The 13,208-nt window shown below is 40.1% G+C and overlaps 1 protein-coding gene across 3 annotated transcripts in view; it reads left to right on the forward strand.

Annotated features, from left to right (window-relative positions):
• fstl4 (follistatin-like 4) overlaps nucleotides 1-13,208 on the forward strand; it is a 243,672-nt gene that overhangs the window by 159,179 nt on the left and 71,285 nt on the right. For all 3 annotated transcript variants that reach the window (XM_039778070.1, XM_039778072.1, XM_039778071.1), the window contains exons 5-6: nucleotides 527-717; nucleotides 4,721-4,841. In XM_039778070.1, coding sequence (XP_039634004.1) covers nucleotides 527-717; nucleotides 4,721-4,841 — 312 coding nt within the window. The remainder of the gene's footprint in view (nucleotides 1-526; nucleotides 718-4,720; nucleotides 4,842-13,208) is intronic.

Below are 13,208 nucleotides of genomic sequence, written 5' to 3' on the forward strand. Positions count from 1 at the left end.
TTTGCATTATTATTGGCCCGTGATTAATTTGTGGTCTCTCATTTCCCCTCACATCCTCATCTGGCAAAGCCTTGCAGAGACTCAGGAGCTAGAGGACCAGTCTGGTATGAAACATGAGCTCTAATCCCTTAGCAAAGGAGGAACAGAAGCTTGATAGGGTCTAAATGAGGATGTTTACCTTTTGTTTTCATGTGGATTCAAGGATTACTTGTAATTAATTGGACCCCCTGCACCAAAAAAAGCTGTCAGACAAATTATGCAAACAAAAAACTTTTTTTTTTTTTAAATGAGTAAACACACACACACACACACACACACACACACACACACACACACACACACATGCATATACTGTATGTACAATTACACCTATTATCTATCCCTCTTGCCCTCTTTCTTCTCCTCCCTCTATAAAACACACAAACACATTCAATCCAATTTACAGCTACAATCCAAAGGCTTCAGCTTGTATAATTGAGGTTAATCAAATTTCTTTTCTTTTATATCTGTGTGTTTGCTCTTGCAGGCAATGCGTGCACCATGTCAGAGTACAACCGGCTGAAGAGCATGCTGCTGGATATGCAACCAAAAGTGCTGAAATCGGGAGAGCAGAGCCAGCAGAGAAATATGGAGGAGAAGAGAGCACTTGTGGACACCATGTTTAAATACCTGGATGTGGACCAGGACGGCCGGCTGGTCAGTGATGAGCTGGAAAAGGTGGGCATCAAGCTGAGATGGCCTGATTAATGGGATAGCTGTATGGATTGACAAAGAAATGTTTAGGACTGATTGAGAAAGAATGCATTTGAATAAGGGAGGTATATGCCTGGACTGTGGGATGGTTGCTGTCTTCCATCAATGTTTGTCAGTTTTTCTGAACATAAGAGTAGGGCTGCACGATTATGGCCAAAATGATAATCACGATTATTTTGATCAATATTGAGATCACGATTAATTATCACGATTATTTGTAGATTTTAACCAAAACAAATGTTATTGTCACATAGGCTAATTATAACTGCTTTTACAGTTATAATTAGCGGTGGCTCATTACACTGCTACTAACATGTCTGCGTTGCGCTCTGATGCTCCGAAACCCACATTAGAGGCAACATAAACATCGCTGCATGTCACGCTAGTAAACCCTAATAACACGTTACACAGCAGGTAACGTTAGCCTACCGTTAGCCACAGTAGTAACTGGATTAAACGCGGCTAAAATGCTGACAGCTAAACGGTGTAGTGTGACAGGATTCCAACAGCAGGACATCAAACAGTCTGCTGCTAAAGCTATGAGCTAAAAGACACAAACTAGCACTGGTCACTGCTGTTGTATGAAAAACAACACAGACGGGACAAAATGTTGCGTTTACTGGTAAACTGGTAAACATTGTGACCGGCTTATGATGACCGACTGCTACCTGTTGTGGAATTTTCCTCACGTTACTCTGTCCTCTGTGACTGTCTACATCTAGAAACTAAGCTGCGCGGTGCAGGGAACAACTCTGATTGGCTCATGGAGGCACATGATCAGACAGTGGTTTATGGAGCGCTAGATTGGCTTTGCAACCAATAGTCTGACCATGTGGTTTTGGCAGACTATGGAGTGAGTGACATGTGTCTGGAACATTTAATCATCCTGTTTAACAATGAAAAATGTTTACTGAGGTGGGCTTCCCACAAGGGTCTGTGACAGTGGGGGAACATTAGACAGGATTGGCATTGATATTTGGAGGGTGAGAAAAATTAAATTAGTGTGGGCATCATCTGGTGTCAGGAAATGGCCATCAGAGATGGGTGTTAATTAGACTCCTCCCAACCAATGCTATGATCTCAGCGACTTCTGCCAGAATGCAGTGAACCATGTTACAGTCAATGCTGACTGCAGACTGCAACCGGATTAATACATTGTCAAATGCTTTAACATTCTTAATGTCTAACATTTAAAATGTGCTGTAGCTTTTCCTCGTTACATAGAAATTGAAAGAGAATGGCTCTATGATGACACCGAAAAACAAGCTTATTAGAAGCTGAAGATTAATAAGTGCAACTAAATGTAGTCTCAAAAATGCCACAGTAATTAATCATGTGTCATCTCTCTGCGGTTGTAAATGACAACATGCTTTGTCCCCTTTTAAAATTAAAAGATTTGAGTGATTTCTGGCCTAGTTCTAGCGGCATAAATACATAATAAAATCTCTCTCTGGCAGAGCTGCACTAAAAGATCAAGCAAATGATTTTGATCAATCACAGCTGGCAAATTACTAATGCTGACATGTTGCCAGGAAATCTTTAGATATCACATTCTTATGCTGTAGGAATTCATAAATACAGTTTCACAGAGATAATGCTTTTAAGAACCAAATTAATTCAAAGCCGGATTTCAGTCATCCATCCAGACTGTCTCCATTTTGGGATTCATCTATTGTCACAGATGGTCTTAGAGGGTAAAGTTCTGTACTTTGGGTTTGAAATATTTTACCAAATGCTTAAGGTCAGATCAGTCTGTCAGTGAACACATGACTGCAGTCTGCTGTAGGCAGCAAGAGGAGAAAAAGTTTGTCACATCCCTTAATCTGCCATGTCACATATGCAGCACCATTTAGAATCAATTGGAGGAGATGAACAAGCACGCAGGCTACTTTTTAAGGCTTTGAAATCATAGCCGAAGGAATTAAACATTGAACTAACAGCACGTTGTGAAAGTCTTATTAGCATTTTGGTGTAAAATGACCCATTATGTTAAAAAAAATAAAAAAGTAACAGAAAATTATTTAATTGCATTTCTTAAAATAAAAAAATCTTAAAGTAATAAAAACAGCTTTGTAGTGTGGCATCACTAGTCATACAAGTCAGCATCTCGTGTCTCAGATGAGTTACCACTGGTCTAGTTTGTGCATTTAATTTCGATACACCTGCCTTGTTTGCTGTCTGCTTGCAAAACTCCTTAGTGACTCAACTGCTGACTCAGAACTGTTTTCTTCCTGAGATTTAGCCTTTGTTTAGAGAGTAGAAAGAAAATGGGAAATATTGAGAAAATAGGTCAAAGGCAAACAATCACCAAATCAATTAAATCAATCAATCAAATAACCCTGAAACTAAATCCGTATCTATGGCTTACTAAAAACATCAGTAGGGGGAAAAAAAACTGTTTTCCAAAAGTCAAGCTCAGTACAGCTATAAGTTCACTTTCAGCACATGTTGCTAAATATATATGAATCAATCAAGCCTCAACTAAATGTACCATAGTTAACAATATTAGGTCAATATAATGATTCACAAATTCAAATGAACACAAACAGCTCCCTCGCTCTTCTCCTTTATAAACAAATGAAGCTCTGTTTAAAGATGACTAAAAGTATTTTGACCTGCAAATCCCTAAATGGTTTACTGGGATAGTACAGTATTCCCCAAATTTCCTTTCGTGAAGGCCAAACACATTTATTGTCTTTTGCTTTTATATAGTAACATCAGTCTGTATCTTTGCTGTACAAACACATTCATTAACTTTGCAGAGATCTCTTCTGTTTTTGTTCAGGTTTTTTTTTACCTGCAAATGTAATGAGCTGGATTGGAAAATTCCCCAGGCTGAGCACTTTAATAAAATGATCCTCAGTAAGGACATTCAGCTTTCCAGCACGAGGAATCTTTTTTTTTTTTTACAAAAGCAGCAGCTTTAATAGAATAAAGTGCTACTGGTGTTATTGAGCAGAAGCTGAGCCTTTTGTTTATCTCCCTAAAACTGCTTCACATCACCTATTCAAAGATGGTTCCCCTGAGAAGGACGCACCGCTACAGTGGAAGAGATGGCTCGTAAATGACAAACCATGGAGGAGTAAGTGGTGCGTCTTCCCAGAGAAAAATCTTTGAATTAACTCAAGTGCAGTGTATACATGTGTGTAAGCAGTAAAAGTAGAGATTTTCTTAAAATGGAATGCAATCAGAAACAGCACTTTCATGACATATTGCATATTTAACTTTCAAACAGAATACAATTATTCTCAGAATGAGTCTGTTTCTGTGATTTGGTTGTTTATGTACAATAAGGCATTTTCCATCTGATGGAAATCTTATTCTGATTATTGGGGTATTCAGGTTGGCGTTTATTTCAAATCACTACTGCTTCTGCTGGAAACGCAAATGATCTCTTCTTGTAGCACTTGGAGCCGCAACATTTGAAAGCTTTCATGAGAAGGTGATTAAACCTACAGTTGAGCTGTAGGTTTAATCACTATTATGTTGTATTGTTTTCTAAAAGAAAACAGCAAAGTCACAATTTAGATAAAATACAATAACTAAAATATGTTAAACGCAGAATGTAGGCAAATGTGAGGTTTTCATTACAGGCCGATTCAATTATTCTTCACTTCGGTAATTTAAGAAACAGGCTGAGCGCAGCTGTTTATATTCATACAAAACGTCATGGCAACCCTATTAGAATAACACTGACATTTTAAATGTGTGTAGTATCTCTCCCTTTAAAAATGTCAGATTTACATTTATACCGAATGTGCATGATGTGGTTCTATCTCACAGCAGATAGCTTAGAATAAAAATGAAAGCAAGAGAGAATAGATAAGTAAAGGCTATGATAAGGTGTGAGAATTGTGTAGCTGTGAATGATAGTTACCTATGTCACCTCACTTTCCCACAAGTTCTCCGTACAGTTTTTTTTCTTCAGCTGTATGATTGAACACAGCATGCATGTTTGTGTGTGTAGATCTCTATGAAAGAGCACCTGGAGGACAGCCTGCTGGAGTGCACAATGCAGGACCTGCTGCGCTACGACGACTACAACAACGATGCACACCTCAGTCTGCATGAGTTCTACACAGCTTTCCGTGAGTCTTTATCATTCTTATTTTCTTCAATTTTTCTTTACTGTGAGAAAACAGAGATACAAAGTATTTGTCCCAGAGACCATGTTATCCTGTCTTTAAAATCTGTCTGCTTGAAAAATGGAAAATGGTGCAGTTTGCCAATACATTTCCTTATAATTGTACATACTTAAATCCTATCTGCCTATGTACATTTTCTGCTTAAGCTACATGGCCAGTTTGCACACTGTAGTAAATTAGTTAGCTTTAGTTGAAAAACCCTGCAATACATATGTCACCCATGCTTTTAACAACTCAAAACACACAGCTTCCTGTTACCACTGTTTACAACCTGATGACCTCCCATCCAGTCAGCCTCTCCACAGCAGCCATCAGGATAAAAGTGTTTCAGCCACAGATAAATTGATAATTGCACAATAGCCCATGTGCCCAGACCCAGCCATGACTATAGCATCTGGAAAAGCCATAATAGCCTTTGGGGTTTGGGCGGAGCAGCAGCTGAGAGCACAGGCAGGTTCCACCTTATTAAGACCAATAATCGCAATTCCACCACAAATTTTACCGTAGCATCAGCATCAAAATTGCGCAATGGCAACCTGCTTCAGCTGCTTCTTTCAAACTCACACTTTGTATTTTCTTCTTTTTCTCTTCCATATCTCACATTAAACTGCAGTAAAATAAACCTAGATCTGAATCCAAAGCGGTGATAAAATCCAGTAAAGTTGATGAATCCAGCAGTTAGCTGTGGCAGGTGGCCATTTCTAAGATGCTACCTTCAGCTTGTGTGGGTCCATTAAGCCCCACCACTAATTTAGCCTCCTAATGACTGGTTTTAGTGGGAACCATCCTGTTATTATTCCGTTACACTCCCCTCACCTTCCAGATGGGCAGTGAGCAGACATTGCATGGTATTTATCTACCTACAGGTTACAGGCCTGCCTGCAGGGTTCTGGGCCGTGTTTGTCAATGCATTTTATGTTTGACAAGCAGTTGAAGAAATGGGTTGGGACCAATAAAACAAGCTATTGATCAGATGACCCTCAAGGTTAACTATTAGGCTGGAGAAAGGCAACACCAATTGGGAGTAGTTATTTTTGAGTGGCGCATCTGGTGTTCTGGATAATGTTGATTATGTGTGTGTGTGTGTGTGTTTGTGTGTGTGTGTGTGTGTGTGTGTGTGTGTTTGTGTGTGTGTGTGTGTGTGTGTGTGTGTGTTCGTTCCTGGGATGCAGTTGGTGCTCTCCGAGCAGCCAGCCAGGAATCACAGGTGTGTTTAGCAGGGTGGAAATTTACAATATGTTCATCAGCTTGGAAAATAGAATACTAATAACAATAGACCTTAATGATGTGATAAGGTATTTTTCCCTGGTTGATATTCTATTGTCAGGCCAATTGTCTGATCTGAGGTGAAATGCATTTGAAATGTAAGCTTTGGCCATGTTTTGGAGACCCTATAATATGTTGGAGAAAAAAAAAAGGAATCCTCCTCTGTTGATACTTTCTTTCTTTTCGGCGGCTTTGATGTAAGAAACAAAACCCCAAAAGACAACTCCAGCTTCATTGTTGCTCCTAGTCACTGAACTTGTGCTGTTAAGAAACGGTGATTGTGTTGTCTTGTTCGCTTTGTTGTCTTTGCTTTATTTAATGTATACACCTTAACAACCACAACGCTCAAGGTCTGTTCTGTTGCCACCCAAATCTATCAATCAATTTTTATTTGTCACATAAATCGTACAAGGTACACTCCCAGTGAAATGTTATCCCATCAACTCCTTCAGCTTGTGCATGATTCATCTTAAAGCAGAATATGGGCGTCAGATCAGCACACTGAAAAAGTGTCTGGCTATCAGGATGCGCAGCAGAGAAGCCACAGTCGATGCTCAATTCCTCCATGCTTGCCTCGGTGCCCCTTTGTAGAGATGGAGATGGACCATAGATGGTCTTGCTTGCCCACGTAGTCGGGATCGTAGCCGATAGCCATCTTCACCTTTCCTCTGTGTTATCTCTGATGTTTACATTTGAAAAACCTTGACCGGCCAGACTAGCAGAGTGAGCAGGAGACTGGTGAGTTGATTTCCCTATCCTAATAAGCGAATCATAGTTGTGCTCAGCCAACTAATTAGCAGCAGTTATCAGATCAGCTCTTGAGGCTAATTGGAGTACACTGAAGAAAAAACTAACCATTGTATGACTTTACAGTGTGTTTAATTCATATTAATTCATAATTCATAAGTCTTGAAAAAAACACTGATGACTCACATTACTACTAACCACTAACTACTAAACCGTGTATTGATAAATCGTTTCTTAATAGTGCTTGTCAGAGTGCTAAAGTGACTTCACAATTAAATTCACAATATATAACGCTAAAATTCGAATTCTACTTGAGCTGCAACCAATGATTATATTATCGATTAATTTGTTGTTGTTTTTTTTTTATCTTTTATTTTGTTAGAAATTAGTGACAAATGTCCATCACAAGTTTCCAGAACATAATGTAACATCCTGTGATTGCTAGTTTTGTCCTACCAGACCCAAATGGTATTTGGTTTACAGTGATTTAAAAACCCCCAGAGAGAATTACCTCGTGTTCTATGCTCTATGACAATAATCAACCTTCTCTCGGCCATAGAGCATATTGCAGGACAGAGATAAAACCATAATGACTTTAAATCAGCTCTGTAGTGTCCTGGTGTATGGTTTCACAGGGCTCTGTTTCCTAATATTTATTACAGTGTCAGCATTGTGTAGGAGTGCATGGCTTGTACATGTGCCCTTTGTAGCCGAATTAGAACCACTGTAATTACACTATAATAAATGTGCAGGAATTTGCCTCGCGGACGTTGGCACTGATGCCAGAGCCGAGATGATTCACATTAACCATTTGGTAAAAGACAACAGTGCATTAGCACTGAAGCTGATAGGTGAGCATGCACATTAAGATATGTCTCAAGCCTGCAGATATAATATATACGGTCACACAAGGTCAGAGCTCCTTTGTGGATACAAGTGTCGTATATATAAAGGTGCCCTGTTGTGATACATGGACTGCGCATGCATTATGTATGGCAAGTAACCTCTTGTAAATGTGAAGTCTGACATATCAGCGCTAGACTTCATAATATTGGCTTTTACACCATATCTGGAGTTGTTCTGTGTTTGTGTATTTATTGAATAAATGTTTAGCACATCATGGAAACATCCTTATGGCTACAAAGTGGATGGTGCCAGTCCAATTGGAAAGCAATACAGATTATACAGTTAGAAACGGGAAAACACTGGTCGTAGAGCAGGGTGATAATTCAGGGTTGCTAATTGACTTTCTGTGGTATTGTATTGCGATGATATGTTTGTATAATTGTACAACATTTAGCTGTTCAAATGAAAAGATACCTAGACAAATTCAATTACAAACTAGAAGAATCTCTTATTGGAAGTTTTGTTTTTTATATTTTTGTATCTGATGTGAAACTTGAATACATGACTGTATGAATGAATTAATAGTTTTAATTACATGTTATAGCACACATGGGCTGACAGTGCAGTACTACTGTTGTAGCTGCACAACCATGTGCTCATATCTTTCTGATATGATACAGGTTTAATGTTATATAGATAACATATTTATATGTTAGTCTGTGTGCCCTATCTAGAGGCTCTTCAGAAGAATTGGGAAGAGATTTTGTCTGCTACAGTAGTTGTGTACCGCAGGTGCGACTACACAAGTCTAAACACTTTAAGTGAAGTCATTACACACCAATGTAAGGATCGATACACCAAAGCAGCGTTATCGGCTGTTACCCTTCAATTTTATCGCTATGAAACTAGAGGCCTCATTTTGTTATTATAGTCAAAAAACCGATCTTACAACTGCAAGTTTTCTCTAAAAAACAAAATTGTATTTTGATAGCTTTAAAATTGATGTCGATTGCTGATATCCTCCTCAGAGTGATTTCTAAAGTTAACCATGTTTATTGGACTAATAGCGATTTACTTGAGCACCTAACTATACAGTTGCAGACCTTGTTAGTGTATGTTAACAGAACTATTAGTTGTTAAGGTGGCGCGCAATGAGCCAGTGGTCCTGCTTTTAATTACCTGCAAAAACACACAGCTGGTGAGCATCTAATTTGGACCAGGCTAGTTCTTTCTTGTTCCTGTTCCTCCATCTTTCTCCCACATGCAGTTCTCCCCTTCCAAGCTTGTTCTCTTTATCTTCCCCCTCCCACTGTGAGTCTTATTTGTTTTCCATGAGTCCTATTAATAGTGGAATTATATGGAGATGCTGGGCTGCACTAGCAGGGCCACTCAGCAGGTCTGATTAATCAAGAGAGTGAAGTAGAGTGGTCAGGAAAGAGGAGGAGGAGGAGGAGGAGGAGAGTGAATAAAATGGAGGAAGATTAGATAAAAGCCAGTGGTGGAAGAAGGGAGAAGATACTTTTCTGCCTCTCTGAGAGAAAGTGGAAATGGAGGAAAGAAAATGAGATGGTTTTAATTGGTCTGCTGGTGAGAGACAAAGAGCAACCAGTGTCAGATAGAGGTCAACAGGTTTGTTGTTTGAAGAGAAGGATGTATACAGGTGTGTATGAGTCTTTGGCTACCTACAGTGTACAGGCCTGCCTGCGGGGTTCTGGGCCGTGTTTCTCAATGCATTTTATGTTTGACAAGTAGTTGAAGAAATGGGTTGGGATCAATAAAACAATCTATTGAAGGAGTAATTATTTTTAAGTAATTATATATTCACACCACCAATTCTGGATAATGTTGATGGTATTGGTGATGTGAATATATAATCACTTGAACATCACACATGGAATTGGGATTTTACATGTAAAAAAAAAAATTACATGAAACTACTGTACATAGAAATGCTGAGTAGTACACTTTTGTTTAAAATGAAGCATGGCTCTATAACATCAGGAAATGTCTGAATCAGAAAAACATTTAATCTATCCACAACTATGAGTTATTTTCTTTCTATTTAAATCATTAATTTTCAGAGTGATGGCAGTCTGTGGTTTCCACTGCTGTTGTATAATCTGATGGGAGTGGGCACAAAGGAGTGCCTGAAGCACTCCGTTTTGGACCTGAGTCGGATGATGCAGTGGCTGAATGAGCTGCCCATCTGCTACAGCTCGTCATGGAGGGGTTATCCAGGATGGCTTTGATTTTGTCCTTCAGCCTCCTCTCTGCCGCTGATTCTAGACTATCCAGTTCCAGCCTGACCACAGAGCTGGCTTTTTGTTGATTTGGACCCCAAGGTACCTGTATATGAGTCCAACCTCTCCACTTCATCTCCCTGGATGGTAACCAGGACCTCCTGTTCCTCTAGTAGTCCAATGCCAGCTTTTTGATCCTGCTGATATTGAGCTTCAGGTGATTGTTGTTGTACCATGCGACAAAGCAATCTTATCAGTCCTTTATAGTTCTCCTGAGAAGTCATTGGAAAACTTCATAGATATATACATCTATGGGAAAACTTTACTCAAATGGTAATGGTAAATGGTAAATAGGTCAAATGCCTAACCCCAACCAATCGAGCTGCTTCGTAGGGCGGGTCTTGGCATGGCCATAGTGGGATTCGTAATTTTACGAACCGGAAGAGGTGTAGAGAGTGAAGTGTTATGGGGCCAGTGTTGGGTGTAACGTGTTACAGTAACGTAACTACTTTTTTTTCGGGTAAAAAGTAGTGTAACGCGCTACTACTGCAAATTTTCGTAATGAAACGTATTTCCTTTTTCAATTCGGCGCAACGTTACTTTTCCCAGGGACAGATTTGACAGCGACACTGCCTTCTCAGCTCACAAGATCCACACGGGACGTGACAGAGGCTGGCAAACAAAGCTAACTTTTGAGAGCCTTTTAAGCTTTGTGGCTTTTTGCTGGACGGGGCTCTGAGCCAGGCAGACACAAAGCTGAGTACCTCACAGATGGATGCGGTGGAGATGGCCTCATACATACACGCAGCGGACCGCTGTGGACTTGTGTCGGTTGCACGGACATGCAAGGATTTCCAGAAAAGAGGCTGCATGTGTCTACGACAATGCACGGACCATCGTGGTTGCGCGACCGGCACAGGCATTAGCCTACATACACTAACACCGTGTAACGCCGATGACCTGCTGATGTGCATTCAACCCACCCTGGACTCGTTCATAATCAATCAGCCGTCACTCTGTGAGTAGAGAATCCAGTCTGCAGTGTAGTTCAGACACTTCACTGATAAACCATAGATTGGCTTTATGGTCAAAGATAGTTTTTATACAGTTAACTTCAGTCTCTGCCAGAGGCGCCTGCTTTTAAAAGTAACATAAAAGTAACAAGTAAAGTAAAAACTCCGTAGGGGGTAACTAAGTAAAGTAACATTACTTTTTAAGGAGTAACGAGCAAACACTACTTTTTAAAAGTAACTTCCCCAACACTGTATGGGGCCAATACAGTTTTTCGAGGTGCACCGGTAATGCTTAACACAAAGCCATCAAAAATGAACAGAGAAAAGCAAGCAAATCTTTGCATTTATGGAACTGTAGTCTCTCATTGCCAGACCTACCTCTACAGCACTGGGGAGGAGGGACTGGCTAGTCCACACAGCATTCTGGGATGGCAGAAAAACCTGCTCTGGTTTATTGGCATTTCTTTAAACCAATCCCAATCTCTGGGGCAGCGTTAAGGGACGGTCGGAGCAACGGTGCCTCTGCAAAATAACCTTGGGCAGGAACTTGTTTTGGTGGAACGTGCACGTTCAAAGGTTGTTTTAGTTGTTTAAGTGAAAACTCTGATTGGACAGATAGTCTATGTAGCTGTCTGGATTTACCCTGCAGAGATCTGAGGAGCAGTTAACCATAGTCCTCATTAATCCACCAGAGTTTAAAATGACAACACAAAGAAAGTGGAAGGTGACGAACACCCGGCCGAAATGAGGGACAATCCCGGAAGTGAAACATTGTCGATATAGATTAATGGAACTGTGACCACATTATGAGCAAATTATTTTATTCACACATGGCATGGTATTAACAGACTAAGGACAATAATAGATAATATTGTCATAGTTAAAGTGTATTAATCCCAAGGGGGACATTTGCATGCATTACTCATGCCTCAGGATCATATGTACCTGAACACTACACTTAGAGACACCCATGTAAAAGCACCCCTCAACATCCTTACATATAAAGTACATATGATAGATGGACTTATGGGTAAGTGCATCCCTGTAATTAGTGGGGTATTCAGAGTTGCTATGGCAGAGGGGAACTTCTTCTATTTAGTTTTCCATTTTTGAGTTGTATTGTTTCGTTGAATCAACTAATCACTTATTCACTTCCAACCCTGTCTCATAGAAATCATATAGTACTAATCTGTTTTACCAAAACAATTGTGGAAAGAAACATAATTGCCGCCTCAATTATGTTCACAGGCAGTGCAACGATTTAGTTCGCATAGAAGTTGCAGGGAGTTGGGTGCTCCTGAAATACCAGGGTTCACATTCTGAATCCCTTGTGTGGTTAGGTTTAGGCAATAATAGCACTTTGGTTAATGTAAAGAAAAGATTGTGGTTTCTTTAAAATGTTAATAAAGTAAAGCTCATGCTTCAAGTCACTGCAGACTTTTTTGTATTAAGAAATCCGGACGGCATTCCGTTTAGTACACAAATGTGGTTACTGTTGCAAATTAACTGCATATAAAACATTTGTACATACATTTGTAGAAGGCAGGGGTTGTCATTTCAGCAACACACTTGCAGAAAAACTGAAATCACATTTGAAACATTTCATTTGAATTGTATAACACTGCGCATTACGCACAATGCAGAAATGCAGCTGGATAAATATTATTCCCGTTGAGCTCTGTCTCCATTTTACACCTTGCATGCATCCAATGAAGCTCTAAGAGAGCCCTGATGCTTGCTGCCTGGCAGCTCCTGTCAAGGTTTGATCTTTCATGTTTCTCAAGTTTGCCCTTAATCTGCACAAATGATCTTGCTGAGATCAGATATCGTTTTTACAAGGGGAGCCTGTCGTTCTCTGACAGCCAAGTGGGTGAGAGACCTCCAGCTAAGCTCTTAACAACAAAGTGACTTGAACTGGAGGTCTTAGAGGTTCCCTCTGCACCCACACAGTAACATTTCCTCAACCGACTCTTTTTACTTTTCATTTTCCTTTATTTCATTTCCTTTTCTCCCCCCTGCCCACTCTCCCCTAGATAGTGTCTGATGCCTCATTACTGTTCAATGGACCTTTACAGCTAATTGCCGGCGTGCGTGTGTGTGTGTGTGTGCGTGTGAGTATGGGACTTCCTGCCACCAGTGTCGTCTCTGCTCCTGGGTAATTACCCAGTGTCAGGTAGCTGCAGTAACAGGTAAGGGAC

Source organism: Perca fluviatilis, chromosome 16 (assembly GCF_010015445.1).
Source record: "Perca fluviatilis chromosome 16, GENO_Pfluv_1.0, whole genome shotgun sequence".
Classification (NCBI taxonomy): Eukaryota; Metazoa; Chordata; class Actinopteri; order Perciformes; family Percidae; genus Perca; species Perca fluviatilis.